This window comes from Stegodyphus dumicola, chromosome 1, assembly GCF_044657685.1.
Source record: "Stegodyphus dumicola isolate Sdum_Otavi_A_Nest chromosome 1, ASM4465768v1".
Classification (NCBI taxonomy): domain Eukaryota; kingdom Metazoa; phylum Arthropoda; class Arachnida; order Araneae; family Eresidae; genus Stegodyphus; species Stegodyphus dumicola.
Window position 1 is genome coordinate 266,085,467 of NC_140768.1, and position 23,954 is coordinate 266,109,420.

The following is a 23,954-nucleotide window of genomic DNA, read 5'->3' on the forward strand; positions in this document are numbered from 1 at the left end:
AACCATACCATAATTCCTAGTTGAGAAATCGATTGTTTGAGAAGACCAAACCTGTGCTTAAATTGTATGAAGATAAAGGCAATGAAAATGTTTATTTTAAGCTGAATGAAGTTCGAAACATGTGTGCAGCGTCTTAATAATTTCAGATGTTAATTAAATTATTAAACATCTTATAGATAGAGAATGGAAACATAATAATGGGGCACGTTTTTTCTAGTCAAATGCAGCTTTCAAAACAAATAATCAATTCCGACTGAGTATAATAAAATTTTTTATTTTATATTAGACATAATAGGTAATTAAATAATTTTGTAACAGTTATACAGAAAGCTGAAAATAACAACTTCAAATTAAAAGTTCAATATGTTTTAGATTTTGAATTTAAAAAAATTGAAAATACGCAAAACATTTATTTCGGCCCTAAAAATTAAGTGTTGGTATTTATTTGCATGATATTCACCCTTTATAACAGCCTCCAAGTTTCATGATACCGAACCGCAAAATTTTTGAGTTACGTGAAACTATTTTCCTGAAAATGTATTTTGAATCGTTGAATTCTTAATCATACACTATTTTATTGCATATTTTAATGCACATTAATCATTAGGTTGAAACCGGCTTTCTCTTATTATTAGCAAATAATGATATAAAAATAATTTTAAATCAAATTCCCTGATTTAATTCTGACACTTTCGGTTAATGGTACAAAAAGCTACCTAAAAATGGCAGGTGGCCAAACTACAGCTGCTCATAAAAAGATTCCAAAATTAACTCTGCAATGCTACAACAAATAAGTCAACCCTGAAATAACGGGTTTGAACTGGTGACAATAATGAGCCAAGACTTATCTCAGTAAAAGTAGCCAATCGACAACTTTAGCTTTCTTTTGAAGATATAGTTGAAAACGAAATACTGCAAATTCATAACTAATTCAGGTATGTTAATATTAGCGGCAATCTTTAAATATTATATCTTAATTTTTTTTCGAAATGTTGTGGAATTGAGCAATTGTAAGTTCAAAACTAATTGTTGCGCGTTTCATTTAGGGGTCAGGAGGTGAATTGCATGTATCGGAAAGGATTATTCGATGGTGAAATTCATTTTGTAATAATTTCTGTTTTAAATTATAATACATTTGACTGAAACATGTCTTTGTATACTTGAGTGGTAAAATATTACCTCCAGACGATTCTGACATTTTCTGATAATGTTAAACCATGCTTTCTTTGAAAATTCCCTTAAACCGTAGATGAAAAACAACTTCATGAAATGTTGAAGAAAACCTGATTGAAAAGAAAACTGTCATTCCTATCTGTTGAGAACTTTAATTTATTCTTCCTTATATCCTCTTCAGAAGGTCATCTTAGCAGACAAAGTGCAATGGTTAATCTATGTAACGACCTAAACTGTCACAATTATCTCATTTAAAAGATTTCAAGATAATGAAGACAGCCTTTTCTTTCCGGTAGGAGTACTGAATTGGCGTGGAAAGCATTGCATTCCAGTATAATTTTTGTAAGAAATTAAAGGTAATTAATTACGGATAAAGGCACAGGCATGCTGTAAGGACTAGTAATTTAAGTGTAAGATGATATTTTATAAATTTATATATTTAGAAATGTCTGTTTCATTTTGTAAGCTGTTTTTAAGTAAAATTTGCTTATCGTATGAAAGAAGTTTTATCTTTTAAACTTTGTTATACTCTCAATTAAATATTTTTGATTAAAAAAAGGTAACTGAAGCTGCTTATTCGTTATTATTGTCGTTTACAAGTTCTGAAAAATTTCGTTCACAATGTCTTCAGAGTTTTCCCTAAATATTGTCGTTTGCCGCTGCTTGCGGTTTTAGGCCTTGAGCGATATAAATCAAACAATTTAGAAGAGCCTTTAGGCATCAGATATTTATTATGCTACATTTACGTCAAACTGAAACCCTCTAAATGGCATCGGTCACGGTTAATAATCTATTACTTATTTTCTGTGTTTTAAATTAATTTCAGACTAATGGTAGAATTAATTTAATTGTATATTTATCATAAATGGAGATTATTTCGAATGATCTTCGATGGAATTCACATATATGCACTTATAGTTTAAAGTTTCCAGATTTACATTTCAAAAAAGGGCTTTAAATATTTGTATTGTATTTAAAAATAATATTTGTTTTTAAGTCATGAAGCTTTTAGCTCTTTCTTATATTAATTGAAAATTTTAAAAAATTAGCTGTTAAAAAGTATGAAATCTATTTCCTTTTATATTACGTGGTGTTAATTTTTAGGCTTAATCATTTAGAGTTTTGCTCAGACAATTATCTTTTTATTAATATTTGGACAAAAGTTGTGATTATTACACCGAATCTTTTATTTTGTTACCAGAGAGATTCTGTTTGCAAATTTAACTTCTTTCATTTGGAAATTAGGTAACTTTCAGCAAATATGAGGTAAAGATAAGAAAGTTAACGGTTTGCTCCTAAAACCGATTAAGCTGAATCTGGTAAGCAAATAGGAATCTTACAAAATAATTATCACTAATATATTTTATAAGTTGTACCAGTGAATGCAGAAGTTTCAGTGGATATTCTATGAAATTTACGTTTGTACTGTAAATCAGTAATAAATGTAGTTTCTAATCATATTTTTATTGTATTGTGTTTGATAATATAGTTAAAACTGAGTGTCTTGGTGACAATGTTCATCTTCTCCGAGTTCATCCTTGAATTTTACCAAAGCAAGTGCATATTATACTGCGTATACTGCAGTCTGTTACGCATACTCTTTCCAGAAGTGTTATTTGACCATGTACAGACAAACAATAACAATGAAAATTTACCAAGCATCCTATTCGATCGTAGCTTGTTTCTTGAGAAATTCCTTTCATATCTTGGTCTTCTTTGAAAGTGTGCTGAAGATTTCTGCTTTGATATTATCCTGAAGATACTTAAGGAATAATTTCTGGAAGTGTTGTAATGCAGCCGAAGTGTTAAAGGCATCACTGATAAATAGTCTCATTAAGCCCAATTTGATGTGTAGCGATGACGTTAGTACGTTCTGGGGATAAAAATGATTTTCATTCAATAATTCTTACAAAAAAGTCTGCAGTTTTTCCTTTTAGTAGTACTGTGCCTTACTGTCCCTGTTGTACCAACAGCAGCAGTAGCAAAGAAACTTTCTGAAAAAAATTTGCAGACCCTCAAGTATGTAACCAGTTTGGTCTCCAGTGTATTCACAGGTATAGTCGCTACTGTATTGATAAAATTGCGAGAGACATAGCCAACTAATTTTTTGGGTTCCATGCAGTTTCGAAGGAAATTTGTACATTTATTTCGTAGTTCGTAATGAACTAATTTAGTAGTAGCATGGTCATGTGATCAATGTGTAAAATAAATCACATCAGAGTTGTATGTGATCCTCTCTTTTCAAATGAGAGTGACTAGATGACAGAGTTGTTGCAGTAACTAGGTACACTGCGCAAAAGAAAACAAAACGGGACAGTTTTATATCTTCCGTTCTACTGAGCCGATTGACGAAATTCAAATTGTGTTTTCCATGTCTCGAAAGCGTGGCATAAGATATATATTAGATTTATATATAGCTTTGTTCTAATATAGGTATTTTGACACAAAATATGACTTTTTCTGAAATAACGTAACAATTTTTTTCCATATTTCGGTTTTACGACTTGATTTATTCCTAAATATCAACGTAATGACCAGGATGTAGAATTCAAACTACATTCAGGATACAGTCAAGATACAATATACAAAATTCAACCTATAACAATAAATACAAATACAATATGCCTTACAAGAATTACAATAAATACAAATACAGAGAAGAATTCCGTAGAAATGTAAAATCAACAAGATTCGAAATAAGATAAGTGGTAAAAGTAAAGGCAATCACCGACCGAGGAGCTTAAGTAAGAAAGTTTTGGTCGCCATCGATGATAGTATATGCAGCAAGAGAGCTAATGTTTCTGTTTTCATAAAGTATCTCATAAATTAAAACTTGAGCATACTTGACAAAGTCACACTGGATGACCTTAGTAAAGAATTTCTCGTTGTCCTTTTGATGTATTCAGTAAAACTGGGATAGTTTCAATTTTTAAATCCCTATGTAGGAGTTAATTTCTGACAAAGTTATTAGCATCAGTAATAATTCACAGGAATTTGTTTTGAACCACTTGCAGTTGGTAAAGTTGATTCTTCACTGCAGTGTTCCATGCAGGAGCAGCGCAACATAAAATGGGCTTGATGCACGTAGTGTAGATATGCTTCTTGGTGCAAAGGCTCTGATTAGAATATTTCCCTATAACAGGAAGAAATCTGCTCATGATACCAATGTATTTACTTTTGACAAGGGAGGATAGTTGGATTGCAACGGTATTTATAGTAAAATGTTTCGTTAATCTGATTGGCTAAAATTTATGGACAATGCAAGGAGTTTAAGATGACATAATGCGGAATTAGTTTTCAGATATCACGCAGTTTCGAGAAAGTTATTATTAGAGAAGAAGTACCTAAATTAAAAACGAGCAATTAAAATTTCTTTTTCAAATTATCATTTTGATTTTCATATTTTTATCCTACATATATAAATTCGCTCTCAGCGATGACGATTATTTTCAGAGTTGATAATCTTACGGTGAACATCGTTATCGGAAGGTTCTTTGCTACATTATTAAAGCTCAAAATTTCAGCTAAAAATCATATATATTAATGGAAATTTTCAAAAATAGTGGAATTTCAATTAGTTGGAATAAAAGTTTCTTACCATTAGTTGTTTCTTCTAAACCATGTTTATTTAAAAACAAATTCTTGGTTTAAATAATAAGAAGAGTTAACAAGCAGTAGAGTAAATACAGCAAGTCCTGTGACAGTGAGCACGTTTGAAAATGATTGGTATTTCTAAGAAGTAAATAAACATCAGGGCACTTCAAGTTATGTCTCCAGGAAGATTGTTTAACTAAGAAGGTCGAGAACATAAGTAATCCTGGGCTGTGGTCTTACATAATGTCCTTTGTATTTTGTAAGAAGTTATTAAATTTGTTTAAGTTTTACCTTCTGTTTCATTAATATACAACAGACTGCAGTCATTAATTTCTATCATTCAATTTGGAATACGTTATTTATTTTAGTATATTTTTGTTTCTAATTCCTGAGAAAATTTCTGGTTTTTTCATTGAGGTTTAATTCGTTTTGCCGGAATAATCCTTGCCGGAGTAAAATAAAAAAAATATAAAATGTTTTCTTGCACTGTAGTAAGTATGATTTATAAGCTAATAACAGCCCAGTATTGTCCAGAAAATTTGAATTTCCATATAGGTAAAATTAGCAATAAAATAGGTAAAGTAAATATATGATTAAATAAATTATTAAATATATTATTAAATAATTATTATTAAACAAAATTATAATTAAATATATTATTATAATTAAATTATTAAATATATTATTAAAATAAAATAGGTAAAATAAATATATGATTATCTGGAACCTATCAGAATTAATAATCTATAATAATAATGATTCTATTTATTTCATAAACTTTTTTGGAAGAAATTTCTGAGTTAAATTAAAAGTGATTTTATTAATACTTCTTAATTTTCTCATATCAATAGTTTTTACGCACTTTTATATGCCATATTTCATAGCATTGTAAAATATATAGGACCATTAGGTTATTTTTAAGCAGAAAAGGTGAACAACGGGCAATGCCCTCGCCGGGACTTGATCCTTAACCTCTCGAATATGCGCCGAGTGTGCTACCGTTAAACTACGAAGGCATGTTGGAAGGAGGAAGAAAATACCTTGTAAATATATACTTAAATTTATTTTAAAGAGGTAAAATTTAATTTGGTTAATAATGGACTGGAAACCGCCAGACGGTTAGGGGAGCCTGCTGTGGTACCAAGGAGCCTGGGTTCGAATCCCGGAGAAGGCATGGATGTTTGTAAATGTATACTGTCTTTGCGGCATGGGGGCACTCTAAATATATGGCGAGCCGAAAGTTCTCTTGTGTGGTTTGGTGATGGGAGACCCTCGCGGTGGAAGTAGAAGTCCAGCTTCCTTGAGGCTCTGGCAACCATTCTTCCATAAAATATATGAACAAGAGAATAATATAATGAAGCTGAATTTTACAAAAAAGTTAAGTAAAATAAAAACTTCGAAATTTGCATTTTATTTTAAAGTACAAAATACAATAATTCATAATGAAAGATAGTTTGGGAAACTCAATTTGTGCGAAAAAATTCATGTTTTAAATTGTGACAAGATTTAACCTCAGATTAATATAGTTTTAATGATAAAACTATACACTATATTCTATACATACTGATATGAGTCTATCGAAATGCTGGTTGTTAAAAGAACATACGTCAATCTTACTTAATTTTTATCTATTTTTAAATTTCAGAACGACATGTTTTTATTGCATTTATACGTATTACAATCCAATTTATTAAAAAGGTGTCAAACAAAAGGACTAGACTTTCCGCGTTTGATTGATTGTATCATACCTGTTTATTTAAAGGAAAATTCCAGTTGAATAGATTTAACATAATTAATGTTAAGTTTTGCGAAAGCAACAGCGAAAAGTTGATTCAATTAATGTATGTAAGTAATTCCGAAGCACACATCACGCATATTTTGATTGTGTTACTGAATTACGGTGCAAAATGAATAATTCTAATCAGTGTCACAAAAAGCATTGAAAACAGAGTATTGAAGCCACAAAAATGCGACCGACCTATAATCTTGTAACGTATATCGTTAAATCTTGGTAATTTTAAAGATTTTTAACAGGTGAAATAATTTTTCAGATTTATAGAATTAGTGTGAATCAGATGTTTGAATACCTAAAATTTTTTCACCTGCTTCTAGGAAAAACTAAACTTTCTTTGGCGTCAGTAAAATGGTCAAAAGAGAAGAGGGACCTGATCAAGCTCGGTCATGGGCCATAGCATTTGCCGCATGTATTATCAACTCCGTTCTTTCTGGTATCAGCAGGACAACGGGACTTTTCTACGTGGCTCTGATTGAAACGTATGGTGTCTCCAGACTACAAGCAAATCTTCCTTTCACTTTACGGAACTTACTGAGGAATTTAGGAGGTAAATAAGAACTGTTTTTTGAAGCAAAATTTTGTTTTTAAGTGAAATTTTTACTTGTTATTTTCTTTGAAATTTTGCTCAATATTTTCTGCAACATTTTGTGTTAGAGTATGAACCTTTGCAATTTGTGCTTTTAAAGAACAGCTCGTGAATGATCTATAGCAAATTCTCGAGGACTATCCAGCTGATTGGGCAGAAGCTCTCATGAGTGAATTTTTTTAAGGAGAAAAATTTGGAATTACTTTATGATATACTAATATTATAGAATATTTTTATTATTTATTTTCAATGATATGTTAATATTATGGTATAATTTTAATATGTTTAATAAGACCCATTTTGTATTATTGTCAGCAATCTAGCAGAAATTCTTGCGTAACTTAATAATTAGGTATTTTATCTAGTTTTATATTTCATTTAAGCTTATTCAGGTCAGTATAATAGACGAGTCAGTAATATAAGTATCAATAATCAATAATCAGTATAATAAAAAATAATATATAATAATATTTTAATAATTAATATATAATAATATTTTAATAATTAATATATAATAATATATTTCTTTGGAATATGTATAATAATAAGTATCAATAATCAGTATAATAAGATGGGTCAGTATAATTTACAAAGTCATGTATGTTCAAATTAATCCGTAGTATGGTTCAAATTAATCCGTCGCCTACAATTGCACATGAAGAACTTTCTTTTTTTTCTCATTATGCAATAAATTTAAAAGCTAAACTTCGAATTATCGTAAAGCTTTGAAAGGGAAAAAATGCCTTTCATTTAACAAAACCAAATTTGGAAAAATACACTTATCCAAATACTATGTTGAATGTGTCTAAAAATTACCTGTGGAATGTTTAGTGCATTTTATTTGCTTTACATGATATGAAATATTCGTAAATATAAATGCTGTTTACACACTTTTAGAAGAAATTTGATAAAGGATTAAAAAAAGCAAATGATTTTTAATAAATATTTTTGGCAACAGCTTATTATTTAAAACGAGAAATATCGTTTGCCACTTTTAAAGTTATTCTTCTTTCAAAATGTGGCAAGTAAGCAAGCTGTGGATTTATTCGGTGCTTACTGCAGAATGGATGAGTATTTGAATCTGGATTTCTTTTATCAGTTGGAGCGAAGAGATAAAAAATGTGTTATTGAGTGGTGTATGGAGAAAGGTTTGATTGCAATATCGTATAAGTGCCCGATTTGTGGAACAAATATGAAACTAGTAGAGCGAAAAAACCGTATAGACGGTTTTGAGTGGATGTGCAGAGTTACTGGAGGCGAATGTAGGCATCGAATTTCAAGATCAATTCGAAAGAACTCCTGGTTTGCGAAGAGTAAATTGAGCATGTGTGATGTTTTGCGAGTTACCTATATGTGGTTGGGTAAGTGCGGGAATGATTTTATACGAACGGAATTACGTATTGCTAAAAATACGGTGACAGATTGGAAAAGTTTTTGTAGAGAAGTATGCATGGAGTTATGTTTGAAGGAGAATGTTAAGTTGGGTGGGGAAGGTGTCATTGTCGAAATCGACGAAAGCAAGTTTGGCAAGCAGAAGTATCATAGAGGGAAAAGAGTCGAAGGAAAATGGGTTTTTGGTTTGGTTGAGAGAGGAACAGATAAATGCGTCTTTAGAGTTGTTGAAAACAGAGGTGCCGAAACATTGCTGGAAATCATTAAAGAGAATGTTCTCCCAGGATCGATTATTATATCCGATTGTTGGAAAGCGTACGACTGTCTCGAGTTCGAAGGGTATGCGCACCTGAAAGTCAATCATAGCTTGAGTTTTAAAGATCCAGAAATGTGGTGCGCAATGCCGAGTTTGTGCAATTCTGGGATGTTTTTTTAAGTGAAAATAGGTTGATGTGCACATGGGCAAAGCCAATGTGGTGCGCTATGCCGAGTTTGTGCAATTCTGGGATTTTTTTTAAGTGAAAATAGATCGATGTGCACATGGGCAAAGCCATGTGGTGCTCAATGCAGAGTTTGTGCAACTCTGGGGTGTTTTTTAAGTGAAAATAGATCGATGTGCACATGGGCAAAGCCAATGTGGTGCGCAATGCCGAGTTTGTGCGCGATGCCGAGTTTGTGCAATTCTGGGATGTTTTTTAAGTGAAAATAGGTCGATGTGCACATGGGCAAATCCAATGTGGTGCGCAATGCCGAGTTTGTGCAACTCTGGGATGTTTTTTTAAGTGAAAATAGATCGATGTGCACATGGGAAAAGCCAATGTGGTGCGCAATGCCGAGTTTGTGCAATTCTGGGATGTTTTTTTAAGTGAAAATAGGTCGATGTGCATATGGGCAAATCCAATGTGGTGCGCAATGCCGAGTTTGTGCAACTCTGGAATGTTTTTTTTAATAAAAATAGATCGATGTGCACATGGGAAAAGCCAATGTGGTGCGCAATGCCGAGTTTGTGCAATTCTGGGATGTTTTTTTAAGTGAAAATAGATCGATGTACACATGGGCGAAGCCAATGTGGTGCGCGATGCCGAGTTTGTGCAATTCTGGGATTTTTTTAAAGTGAAAATAGGTCAATGTGCAAATGGGCAAATCCAATGTGGTGCGCGATGCCGAGTTTGTGCAACTCTGGGATGTTTATTTAAGTGAAAATAGATCGATGTGCACATGGGAAAAGCCAATGTGGTGCGCAATGCCGAGTTTGTGCGCGATGCCGAGTTTGTGCAATTCTGGGATGTTTTTTTAAGTGAAAATAGATGGATGTGCACATGGGTAAAGCCAATGTGGTGCGCGATGCCGAGTTTGTGCAATTCTGGGATGTTTTTTAAGTGAAAATAGGTCGATGTGCACATGGGCTAATCCAATGTGGTGCGCAATGCCGAGTTTGTGCAACTCTGGGATGTTTTTTTAAGTGAAAATAGATCGATGTGCACATGGGAAAAAGCCAATGTGGTGCGCGATGCCGAGTTTGTGCAATTCTGGGATGTTTTTTTAAGTGAAAATAGGTCGATGTGCACATGGGCAAATCCAATGTGGTGCGCAATGCCGAGCTTGTGCAACTCTGGAATGTTTTTTTAAGTGAAAATAGATCGATGTGCACATGGGCAAAGCCAATGTGGTGCGCAATGCCGAGTTTGAGCAATTGTCTGATTTTTCTTTAAGTGAAAATAGATAAATGAGCACAAGGACACCGAGTTTGTGGATTTCTTTAATGTTTTTCGAGCGAATACTGATCATTGAGTAAAAGGGAAAACGAGGTTGTGCGTGATGTCGAGGAGTAATGTGACTTTATTTATGTGCAATGTTTAACATATCGTTTGTGTATTTTAAATTTGTATTGTTGTTTTAATTGTGAATTATATTTAAGACATAATTTTTCATTTAAATTGTATTTTTAATTTTTTGTTTTTTGATATGTTTATAACGCTTTCCGATTTACGATATATATGGATAGTCCGACGATCGACTCAACAGTAGCAAAACTGTAAACTTTAACGCTTGAAGGAACGTTTACCTCATATTTTAATACGTAGTGTTTGGTATCGTAATTGCAAATAATATGTGTGTGTGTGCGTATGTGAAGCATTGCTTAGTGTTCCAAGTTTGTAGTATTTATTTTATTATATTATTTTCTTTCATTCTGAGAAATTAGATTTTTTTATTTATTAATGCGTAGAATTCTAGCATGCCTGCACAGAATATAGCGTGATAATGGAGTCTGTAAAGTAATGGAAGAAGAATAGAAATCAATACTCTTAAAAATTTCATGAAAAGCCCTTCTATCATGAGAATCTTGATGTAAAAGTCCAGAAAAAATGCTATCAGATTGAACATTTAGAAAATAATCTTTACATTTTAATCGATAATTCAACGACTCCGAAATCATTCTAAAATGCATAAAGCCTAGTTGTAGATTGTCGTTTTTTGAATTTCATGTATTCAGTTGGAAATGTGCGTAAGGTTTTGCAAAACTATTTCAAATTTTCCTTCTTTTTGAGTTTATATAATGGTTTTAAAAATTTCAAAACTAACACGTATTATGTAGAGTAAGTATGATGGTTTCTTTAAAAAATGTAAATGAGAAAGAAAAAATTTCATTAAAATTAAAATTCCAGATGTATTTAAAATTCGTGAAATTTCCAGGTCCTTTGGTTGGAGCCATCGGTCAACGGTATGGTCCGCTATCTGTGACAATCACCGGCTCGTTTCTTGGAGCTCTTGGAATTATACTTTGCACTTTTGCTCCAAATGTCATTTGGATTTGCGTATTGTGGGGAGGAATGCATGGTAACAGTTTTAACCTAATTGTTTTTTTTTATGTTTATGGCAGTCTTTTTTTTGTATTTATCATATGTAACTAAAACTATGTTCTGTTAATGTATTTATTAGATTAGTTTTGTTATTTTGTCAAAACAGCAAGTAATTAATATAATTTTTGTGTCCTTAAGTATTTTCATTTCCAAACGTTTGTGTTAATCGATGTACATATATATATATGTGTGTGTGTGTGTGTGTGAGTGTGGGTGGGTGTAAGTTTAATTCTTTATATTTTATACGGATGGATGTTAACGCAATAGATAAATATTAAATTTCTGTAAAAAATTCGATAAGAATTTGTAGATAATTATTTATTATTTATTAAAAGTTATTATATTGTTATATATTTCTAAATACTTGCTTGCATACATTTTTTATTTTAAAACCTTATATTAGGTTTTATAATTTTATCATGGCGAGTTCATCCTTGTGAAACGTGTCATTTCATGACAACATTGGAATTTTGCTATTTTGCTGTCTGCTAGAAAAACCCTAGACGTGGATACATTGATCATTTGTTTCTAGAAGGAAATGACGATCATCAGTAAGCATTACATATCCCCCACCTGCGTTCGTCTTAGTTCCTTTGGGCCTCTGGGCAAATACAGCTGTTAATATGTTGATGTTGAATATGGCATAGCGATTAGCTTTCTGTAAACGTCTGGAAGGCCATTTAGGCACGAAGCTGCTGCTACGTGTGTTGTATAATGGAATGATTTTTTAGGCACGAGGCAGCTGCTACGCGTGCTGTATAATGAATTGGATCACTGAAAATTCCATATATGCCATTCTCATAATGTTTCCATCCACTCTTTTGGTGGTCTCCATTTTCCTCCGTTCTCCATTATCTGTGGGTATGTTAAGTGGCTATTGCTCTAGTATCCCCGGATGATAAGATCTATGTCGCGGTTTATACTCCGGGCAGACCTTTCTATAGTTTTCAACTTGATGATAAGCTCTTTCCTGAAGTCCAAGAATTGAGCAAATCGATATCTCTAGTCCTCGATGCCACTCTATCTTTTCAGTTCATGCTCTTACTTGCGCTGGTTGATGATTTTCGTTTCATGTGCTTATAGAAATCCACTTAGCACTCCATCTATAAGTTAGTCGTTACTATAATATCTTCGTGATAATCTCAGTCATAAAAAGGAGTAGAATGTCTTCAGAAAATCAGAGTAAACATCATCTATTTTGTATCGTGGGATACAGTTAAGGATACTTCTGTGATTATTCGATTATAAGTCAATGTATTTTTAAGAGACCAAGGCCTAGAATCATCATAAAGCCTAGAATCATCATAAATCAATCATTTATGATGATTCTAGGCGTCTTGTTTCGCCCTTTATTTAGAGGTTACATTTTAATTTTTTTCTTTCTCGCTGAAGCTGCCTTCTGGCGACGCAAGATGGCGTATCTAATGGACAACTATTGCCTGTTAAGGAATATACTCATTATCATTCTATATGTCTTCCCTCTGGTGCATATTAAAAGTTAATCTATAATATATGATTACCCTCAAATTTTTAAGTTGGGTGTCAAGTGGTATGAAACGTCTATGAAAGTGATAACACCAATATGATAATTTGACTTATTTTTTCCTAACAATCACGATTTTGCTTTCAAATGTTTTAGTCTTCTAGTTGGAAATCACCAGTATAGTTTATACCGGCAGTTCTGAAACTGTTCTACAAACTCTTACTAAGATTTCGTGAAAAATTATGAGATAAAAGTGAAACATCATCTGTGTTTATGTACTTAACACAACTTTAAAAAGAAATTAACTACAAAACATAAAGCAAAGTGGACTAAATCACAGGCGTAATGAATTTAAAACGTAGCACGGCACCAGATGGCTTACAGTGGCAACTAAATACAAGCGAAAAGTATTTCTGTTAGTGTTTCTGTTCCATGCTAAGAAGTAAAGAAATGTTTCTGTGGTACTTTAGTGTTTTAAAAGTGTTATTTTCTTTGGACTTTTAAATTTTTTATTTTATTTTGTTTTTGAAATTGGTGAATTTAATTAATGAATTATGTTAGTGTGGCGGAAAATACTGTGAAATTAATACATAATTTATATTAACCAACGGTTTGAAATTAAAAACAACGGAAGCAAAAACTTTTAAAACAAAACTGAAATGAAGGAAATTAGTGCAAATAAAACAATAGTCATAAAAATATTTTTAATAATTAATAGTAACTGATAATTTATTGATCTCTATAAATGCAGTATAAATGCAGCGAAAATTAAGACTGCGTAAGGACTTTTATGTACATGCTCTATGTTTAGCGTAAAAATTTATTTTTATGTTATAAAAATACATTTATGCAAAAAGTCGTGTAATAGAATAACTACTTTCAATTATCGATAGATAATAATTGAACAACTGCTAAAATTAATATATATGTTGTTTAAAATCATAAATCTGCAATACTTGACTAGGAAGGAGGAAAAGACATGTTTAAATATTTTGCGCCTCTTTGATTTAAAAAAAAAAGGGGGGGTTTCCAGCGTTTGCTTTATAAAACTTGAATACGTCTCAGAGAATAGCCATCTCAGTATTATTTATTAAATATTGAGTATATATTTGTTATTATAATTACAAAATTCATATGCTTTCCGTTAAAAGTAATTTATAAAGTTTTGTTAAACTGTATGAGTCTCTTATTATTTGCAGGTTTCGGAGTGGCATTGGCTAACACGTTATTTCAAATAGTCGTAAATCAATATTTCTTGAAGTACCGTGCAACTGCTTCGGGATTTGCCCTTTCAGGAGCATGCATTGGAGCCTTTCTTTTCCCTATATTGATAGAATACTTATTAATAAATGTGGGATTGTCAGGAACCTTTCTTCTCACTGGAGGTATTATTATGCATGCGCTACCAGCATCCCTTATGATAAAGGAGCCGCCATGGATCAAACGAAATATTAAACAGCAAGAAGAACCTCCGATTCCAAACAAAACTTCATATATAAAAGCAAAATCTAGTCATTATTCTCAAACGATGTCAATGATATGCGAAGAATCGGTCATTCAAGAAGGAAAACCAAATGGTATTTATGTTATCGATGCAAAAATTAATTCATCGGAATCATCCGGAACTTACGAAGGGAAAGTTTTAGAGGACCAGTTTTTTCAGACGTATAACATGGATAAGTTTAACAAAGAGAGTGGAATTGATAATCCTTCATATGATGGTTCAAAGATCGATCTGAATGAGAGAACTGTTACCGAAAAGGTATTTAACATTAGCATGTAAAATTACAAAAAAAGTACAGGGCTGTTCAAAATGACTGATCCGATTTAAAAGCATCTTGTTTCTAATATATGTAAAGCGATAAGTAACATATAAAATAGAAGAGAAAGAGTAGAAATTTTACTTATGGGCATTCTATGTAACTTTTGCTTAACTGCAACATAAGGCGAATGCTCAAATGATCAAGCCACTCTTTTTTCAATCATACCTTTTATAATTTCTGCACAGAAGCAATTATATTTGATTTTTGAAATAATGCATAGCTGTCATAAAAAGTCTAAATGATCTAACATGTTTATTATACCTACAAAAGGAAACTCTGGCATACGATTACACTAATAATGGTATACCAACAATAATGTTATTCCAACAGTAATATATCTCAACGTTCATCTTAAAGTGGATGGCAAAATCTGAAGTGGGATTTCGGGTATATCGGGAAATTTTATGGCTAATAATTCCCTGAAAGTTTTGCATTTCAGAACTTATATTAACATTTAAGAAAAGAGTGGAAAACTAGACCCGAAGTAGTAAAATAAATAAAATTTAGGCGTAATGAGACAAGCTATAAACCCTTTCTAAAATGACCACCTTTTCTAAAATGATTTGTTATGTTCTATACAATTTTTCATCTAAACAAAAAATCGCTTTAAAAAGGTATTATTGCGTACTTATATTTATTTACGTTCTCCGAAAGATTTGCGTTTGCAATGGTGATTACGTCAAGGCGGTTGTCGCTGATGGAGATTTCAAAGTTCACGGTTAGGCTTATATTCATTACTATAAATTATTTGCAAATTATGATATGTTATCAATACCTTAACATGAAATTAACATGGTCCATACATGTCCGTGGATGGTGGCAAGTGGATGTCGTTTTGGTATTATACTGTACGCACACAGATTTCCTTCTTTAATGCTGGATCTTTGTAACCTTGTAACAAATTTTTTAAACTTAAAAATGGACATTCAGTATCCACACATTTATGGATAAAGACATTTAATGGAATTCAGCCTTAAGATACTTAAAAAAATTGTATTCTTTCGTATATAGGAAATCTTCAGGCTTTTGCTGGATCTGAAATCTTCAGGAGAAATTTAGGACTTAAAATTTGATATTAAATAAACAAAAGTAAAATTATTTTGTATCATAATTTTGTGTAAATTATGAGAAAGGAAATATCAAATTTAATTAAATATGGAAAAAATTTAAATTACAATACAGATTCGAAAAGAATTTAAAAAAATCTCTGAAATTCGTGAATTTATTTGATATTTGCGAAAGCTAAGGAGATTGCGTAAATTTGGCGAAAATAATCGAAAAAACTTGCTACGCTAAGGATTACTGATTCACTTATACTATCAAAGCTAGCTTTAAATTGTAAAGGTCGTTCAATTCATTGCAACGTTTTGAGCTCTTCCTCTGCCAAAGAGAAACTCCATTATAAATGTACGATATACTACCAAAATACTTTTGTGACATTCAAAAACTCGAAAATTTTCTTTCTCTCTGTATAATGTGTTCATGATTAATCTTAGAAAATAAAAGGTAAAAAGGCTTACCTTTTAATCGATCTTCTTTCTAATCCAAAGGCATATCCGGGATTGTTTTATTTTCATTCATCAAAGCACTACTCACAGAAAGAGAGAGGCTTCTAAGATAATAAGATATTTAATTTACAATCACATCACTAAACTAAAATATATATATAACACACAAGAGAAGGATTACATTTTTCACTCGAACGTCCATCACGATTTCTCAAAGATCAGTTAAAAAAAGTCTGTTTTAGTTTTTGCTGCGCGCATGCGCAAATCACGTGGTTTTCGGTGAGAGTTTCAACACTCTCAAATGTCTATCAAATTAATCTCATTAGATATGAAATTCCACTCTTCTGGAATTCAACCAGTCATTTTTAATAACCCTGTCATTTGAATAATCCTGCATGTTTGGTGAGATTTCACTCTAGAAGTTTATAGAATATTTGACTATGTTTTCATTAATGCTATGTTATTACATTTTTAGGAGGATACAACAAATTCCCTACGAATGCGAACTATTTCTATAAGTGATGTGAGTGTATCAATAGCAATGCCACCTGACAGTCAACAAGAAGTTTCTATCTACAAGGGAGTCATTAAAATGATTAGTGATCCAATGTTCCATATGATTAGTTTATCATTGGCCGCATTTGCCATGCTCTTTGATCCGTCCATAACTGTTATCGTGGACTACCTAAACGACAAAGGTCTTAAGGAAGATGTTGCCAAATATTTCATCAGTATGCTATCTTTGTCAGATCTTATAGGAAGACTTTGCTTTGGTTGGGTAACAGACAGGAATTACTTATCATTACCAAAGTTCATGATGCTCATACAAGTCTTACAAGGTATCTGCTTTTTACTCATACCAATCTTTTATTCCTTTGATGTTTTGATGACGCTGATCGTGATTTATGGAATGGCAGCTGGAGCGACTCTTGTTATGTTTCCTATATTAGTTGGCAAATATCTCATATCTGTGCAATCTTTGGCCATCGGTTGTATTTCGTTCCTCAGTGGTATGCTGACTTTTGGTATCCCACCACTTATAGGTAAGGAAACTCTTATACAAATTTCAAAATTAAATGCAGCATTATGTGTAAATAGCATGACAGCAACATAAATGTTGGCAGAATTAAAAACGCTAAATAATGAACACTGTTTTTGAACAGATCAGATTTAAAGGTTTCAGGCACACAAAATGTAGTTTTTAAAATTATAGAATACAGAATCATTAGCCAAAATTTCTTCAGTAGAAAATTGAGAGTAGATTTGAATTCATTAATTAAAAACGAAAAATATTTTTAATTATCAACTAATTATGAACACCTCGAGTTACTGAGGGCTGGGTTTTCCCTTCCTGACTATTTAAGGCGTTTTAATCATCATTGAAAATAAGATTTCCCTTCTTTCGGTTTTTTATGGAATTAGGAATATGCACTTTATACGCTTAAGTATACTGCAAAAACAAAAACCCAGTTCCATTTTATAAAGTGTTGTTCACACTGAAAATTATTATATACCAAGTGTTCCAAAAGTCGCGTACATCAAATTTTCAAAAGTTGTACAAATTCCAATATTAATGGCAAATTGTTTAAGAATATAACAAACACCCTTGTACTATTGCAAATAATGTATCATTTAAAGTTCAGTTGCAGTTTATGCTGTCAAAAAAAAAGTTTGTTTGTTTCAAGATTGAGATAAGTTTTCCTCAAGAAGAATGAACGTTTAGAGCTGAGCATTACCTCGAAAGTATAAATTTGAATTTGATGACATCTTTCTCTTACTCTTCGTTGGCGATGGCAACATTTTATTCCTGACTTCACCCATTTTGTCCGTATTCAGAAGAAACGGGTGGCCATTTTACTCTTCTAATTTCTTGAAATTAGGTTACAGAGCGGAAATTCATTGCCTTATTAGTTTCAAGAATACTTTGGAAGATCTCTTTATCTGCTTTAATAACGTTTCTGTAAAAATGTGTTGGAATTAACGTTCAGTCATACATATTAGTTTAGCTTTGGGAAAATTCCTCTCCATTGTGACTAAACAGTCGCTTTTTAAAAGTTAATAGCATGAACTGCAACTGAAATTTAAAATGATGCATAACTTGTGATAATATAGAGATATCATTCATTAAAACAATCCGCCATTAATATCTGTTACAAAATTTCCACTATTTTTGAAAATTTGATGTGCGTTACTATTAAATAATCCTTTATTAAGTATACTGGCTTGCATTGTTTCACTAAGGAATTTTAAATGGAATGAGAGTCGTAAACGTTAAGAAAATTGTATTTGAATGAGTTTTCAATGTGCCATTTTGGATAGAAATACATAAATTACCAATTTTTATACCCCAAAGAAATTTTACTGTACAAAATTTTTAACTGCAGTTATGACTGCTAAAGCGAGGTTCATCAGTAAAAGAATGTAAAATAACCACATAAAAAATAAATGCTCTATTTCGCAAATATCTCCATTGCTGAGCATTGCCTGTAGAAAAGCTAAGACGCCTGAACTCCTGAACTGCAGAAACAGCATTTTTGTAGGAGCCATTGCCTCATGTTGTTTCATAGCATGCTTTCGTATTGCAAGTGATACTAAATGATCTCTGTAAACATCCTGCTTTGGGTAACACCTATCATAATCGGAGGAGATCTGTTGGACGTTACCTTCTGAAACTGACAGTGTATTATTTCATTTGAGGCAAAGTCTGGGTTAGAGAGAGCAACGCAAGGCGAAAACACCATGGTACAAAATAACATGGTCGAAAATAAAGCGATTATAAAACTTCTCAGTTTAAAAACGTCTTCCTTGAAAATACCTTGGTAAAAAATAAAGTACCTTCAAATCATCGCATGATGATAACATTCCATATATGCATTTTCGCATAATGAGTTTAGAGCACAAGAAGGAAAGAGGGTGAAAATGTTAACGACACTTTAAGAATAAACGGAAACAAAACAAGATATAATTTGCACTAAAACAGTAACAGATTAACAAACGTGAAAGGAAATAATTTGATAATTAACTAAGCAATTTGTATAGCGGTAACTTCATGCAGTTATTTATCTTCCTTTTTCTAAAAACATTTTCAGACCGTATTTTTCATGAAAAACTATCCATAAAAACTTTATAAAAAAGATGAATTTATTAATAACCTTTGTTAATTAACTATGTAAATTTAAAATTATATTAAGTGCTATAAAATTGCATTAATTTTCTACGTATTTTAAATGCTTAAGTTTCCTTCTTACTTTTTCAGCAAAAATTTATTAGTTCATTCAGAGGTTTGAAATATAGAAGTAAAAATATCCCTAATTCTTCTTGCATTCCCAGATTATTGGAAAATGTACTTACAATTTTAAAACTTGAAAAACGCATATGTGCGATGTTATCGTCATGCAATGATTTTATTGGTACTACTTTATTTTTTACTACGATATATTCGACTACAACGTTTTTGCCTTGTGTTGTTTTCTCCGCGACGTTTTCATCCGCGATGTTTTCTACGGACACCAAATTCTGAGTGTAAGAAAGAGGCACTATAGAATGATGTCCTATCCTGCATGAATAATATAAAATCCTATACTTGTTTTTCTTCTCGGAATAATGTTGTTTTGGATAAGCTAACATATTGCTCCATTTAACAGTATTGACAAAAGCAAAGCCATATATTGTGGATTCCAGGTTCTGTTAAATAGTTCTAAGGTCTTCTATTGTCTGGTAGATGTAACTGCAATATATAGAACACATAATGACATTTCTTATCCCTCCCCATGCAATTAATTTCTAAAAATTTATTAAAGTATTATTTTATTTACTAAATGATTGATTTGGCTCTTTTTGTTTTATTACTATTTGAAAGATACTTTAATGCCATGACTGGTAATTATTCTGGGCTACTATTTTATGTTTTCTCCTTTCTGGGACAGATGAAACTGTCATGGGAATTTTAAGCTAAGTATTTTATATATGAAGAGAATAAACTTAATAATAATTTTGTGTAAATTTTAACAAATCATTGCTTTTTCAAATGGCAAACGAGCAAACTAATATTATCCTCATAATTGAAAGCATTTTATGATGCCACATGAAACAGTGACATTATTGTCTACTTCAAAACAATATGTTTCATTTATATCTGATAGAAAAATTCAATTAAAATATAATTATTTTCTGTTGTGTATTACATGAAGATATTTTATGTGCCTATATTGCTTTAATACCTTAAAATTTGTTTTAAATTCACAGGTTATTTCAGGGATAATTTAGGTTCTTACGATGGTTTGTTCTACATAACTGGAGGGCTCTCTGTGGTTGTTGGTCTCATGTGGTTATTAGAACCTTTGTTGTTAAAGATAAACTTCAGACTTAAGAAACCTGGCCACAGTGCTTCAGTGGTTATTACTCCTTAGAAATTCCAAAAGAAGCTATTCGTTTGCTTGATGAAGATTGCCGATAGTGTGGAATTCAAGCAGACATATTAAACTATCCAACTGAGATTAACTGCATTACATCGAAAGATTCATCAAAGGAAAACAAGATTTACTCAATATTTTTTACTGAGACTTTATACATTTTACTACATGTTCAAGATTCCTATTTATATTTTAGATACGTCTTAACAAGCAAATGGCCTTTCGACTTATTTAAGCTTCTTATAAAAACTGAGATTGTTACGGAACAATAATTTCTGATTGAAATATGACAATATATGCATAAAAGTAATATCAGAACTAAAATACGATTTACAGTAAACATCTCTATATTAATTTTTGTAACTTTGCAGGAAATAATGGGAAAATCAACAGCTATCCAACACTATTTTGTAAATTAATGAAACCAGTCGTAATATTACAATTCAAGTCTTGCTATTCAGCTGTAAGGGCTTCTTTTTGGATTACAAAAACATAATGCTTTTCTATCAGCAATACGTATATATTAACTAGGAATTTAGAATTACCAATGAATTAAAAGTAGAACAAATACCTTCAATAAATTTTGCAATTTTTATCAACGAAAAACTGATAAACTGATTTACAATTTATTTTAGAAATACTGTGAACCCTCTCTAAGACAACAAGCCACAGTTCTAAAAGAATTTCAAAATTCTTTTATTAGATATAATTGAATTGGAAATATGACATTCAAATCCTACTTTTATTTATGTTCCAAGAAACAATAGTGACTTTCAGTTAAAGAGTTTTAAGAAAATTAACACTTGGACGAGCAAGCGATTAACTCTTGCTGATATAACATAGCTTGCAGAAATGAAATAAGATAATATAATTTGGATAGGTATTGAAAATGAAATGAAATAGATCTAAAAATGAGAAACACAGCTTCAAAATGCATAAACAGCTGTAACTAAAACGAAATGTCTTAAGCAATATAAAAGGTATAAAGTATTCAGGATATTTTATGCAGAATTTTAATATTTATTTTTGGAAGAATATTCAAAAAGCAAGAATTAAAAAAATAATACCCGCCTAATTTTAATCTAATGATAAATTAATTATAATCATTCCAATCTCTTTTATTATATAACAATTTCTGTAAGTTAAAATAATATTCATTGGTGTTTTAAACCTCCTGAACTGAACCAGATCATATCCATAAGTCTTATTGGGCCAAGAAACGAGAGATGCACCTAACCTTGGTTTATCTTGGGTACCTTATCAATGGCAGTACAAATTTGCCCAGATCTGTTCTAAACCCAGATCAGGTTTTGAAGGATGTCTCCGGAGGAGAGATCCGAGCATACTCTAATCCTTTTATCCTAGCAACTAGCTCTCGAGATAACTTTCGGTTCGACATTATTTTAAGTGCTGCTCAACAACAAAGACACCGCATTTACAAATATCAAAACCTTTCTTTGGAACTCGAAGCTGGCCTAAGGCGAATTCCCTGCCTCCATGATAATAGCGGGGCCACAAAACGTTTAGTTTATTTGATTATAAGTAAAGTCAGTGCAGTCAAACATTTTAGCAGAAGATTTATTTTTGAAGGTAATATAAGTAAGCCTGTATAATAGTTTTTTCATAATAATACATCGAGCCTTCTCTTGATAGCTTGACCTCTGAGTAACCAATATTTCTCACAGCAAAATTAAATATCATTGTTACCTGTTTGAGGTGGTTATCTGTATATATAAAGAAAAATGTGTGTTTGTGTGTATGTTCGCAATGAACTCATTCACTACCATAGCTATCATCATCAATTTTTCTACAGTTCTTTTCTGGATCCTGAGAAAGGACGAAGTCCCCTTTTTTCCAAATAAAATGGTTAAAATCAGAGATATTAATTAAACATTCTGAAATCGCTAACTTTCGCCATCATTTTTCTGAGTGGCAACAGTCTCGCACGCTGGAGATAAAAATATGCTTTATTTCGAGAAGAATTGCCACTGCTCGCTTTCAAATCGTAGATATTGTTAATAAAATATTTCTAAGTTATACAATGAAGGAAAAATACAAGTAGCATTGCCAAACTTTAAATACATTATCCACGATTCCAAAAATTCACGGGAAGCCATTTCGACTGTTCCCATCTTCGTACGACTTTAATCAGCCGAGATGTTAATTAAAAACTTTGAAAACACTAATTTTCGGACTTCTTTTGCCGAATGGTAAAAGTCTCCTGCGTTGGAGATAAAAATGTTTTAATTCGAAACGTGTTGCTACTGCTCGCTTTCAAATTCTAGAGTTTGTTAATCAAAACTTTTTACCTTTCTCAAAATCTATATATATAAATAAAAATGCCTGTTTGTTTTGCGTTATTGATTTCTGATCAATTATGATCATTTTTTGGCCACATTTAATCAACTAAAATTGAATATAGGTGAAATATTGGATGGAACTTGAGCTTTTACGACCATTTGACTAGAAAGACGAAAATCATTTAAAACGGCGTGCCATTGTTGATGATATAATGAGAGAGAGAATTAGTTTATTTTTCTATGGAAATTTTTTATGTGCATTCCATATCGCATCAGATTTAAAAATGTATAACTATGAATCGCATTTTTTGCACCATTAGAGAAGGATTACAGCCGTATCATTTTCTCTGTTGTTAGATATATTACTCTCAATATCACTTAACTGACATCGGATACTTCCGCTAGTATCTAATAAAGATTAAAGTGTTTGGAATTGCGAATGGCCGTGTTAAAGAAGGTTCACTTAATTAATAAATATTCTTTCGAATAAGAAAGAAAAAATACATTAAATGCAAAATGGAAATTAAATACATAGAAATTAAAATACGTATTCTTTAGATATGACTTTAAAGAAGAAACCGAATTACGGAATGCGATGCTCTTTACAAAAGCAACATAACGAGGGGTAAATGTTACGCAGTAACTCTCAGATATTAAATTTTAGAATATTTCTGAATGCCAGAAATTCTGTATATATCCTATAAATATTATCATTAAAAGTTTAATGTAGTCATATGATGCAAATGTATTATATTAATACATTCCTGTATTCAGTTTAAGTAAGATGTGAAATATCAGAAATAAAAATCATAACTAATGACATTGTTTTATAATTTTCATTGTAAACATAAAGATTTTCAATATGTAAATCGATATTTTGTTACTGTAAAAATACTATTAAAACAATATATCTGGAATCATAATTTTATTATTTGGTTGCACATTAAAAAAATATCCGTTTTGAAGGTTAGCGTATTATTTATACAGCTATTTTCTCGATGTCACCCTAATTAGGAAATAAACACTT

The 23,954-nt window shown here is 31.5% G+C and overlaps 1 protein-coding gene across 3 annotated transcripts in view; it reads left to right on the forward strand.

Moving 5' to 3' along the window:
- LOC118201283 (putative monocarboxylate transporter 5) overlaps positions 1-23,747 on the forward strand; it is a 112,012-nt gene extending 88,265 nt beyond the window's left edge. Inside the window, exons 1-6 of one of the 3 annotated variants that reach the window (XM_035373353.2) lie at positions 1,415-1,529; positions 6,880-7,109; positions 11,235-11,378; positions 14,084-14,646; positions 16,691-17,258; positions 20,461-23,747. In XM_035373353.2, coding sequence (XP_035229244.1) covers positions 6,911-7,109; positions 11,235-11,378; positions 14,084-14,646; positions 16,691-17,258; positions 20,461-20,624 — 1,638 coding nt within the window. In that variant the 5' untranslated portion in view covers positions 1,415-1,529; positions 6,880-6,910 and the 3' untranslated portion in view covers positions 20,625-23,747. Of the gene's footprint in view, positions 1-1,414; positions 1,584-6,879; positions 7,110-11,234; positions 11,379-14,083; positions 14,647-16,690; positions 17,259-20,460 lie in introns of those variants that run through there. The other 2 variants (XM_035373352.2, XM_085806511.1) reach the window with 2 other exon arrangements.
- Positions 23,748-23,954: the final 207 nt, after the last annotated feature.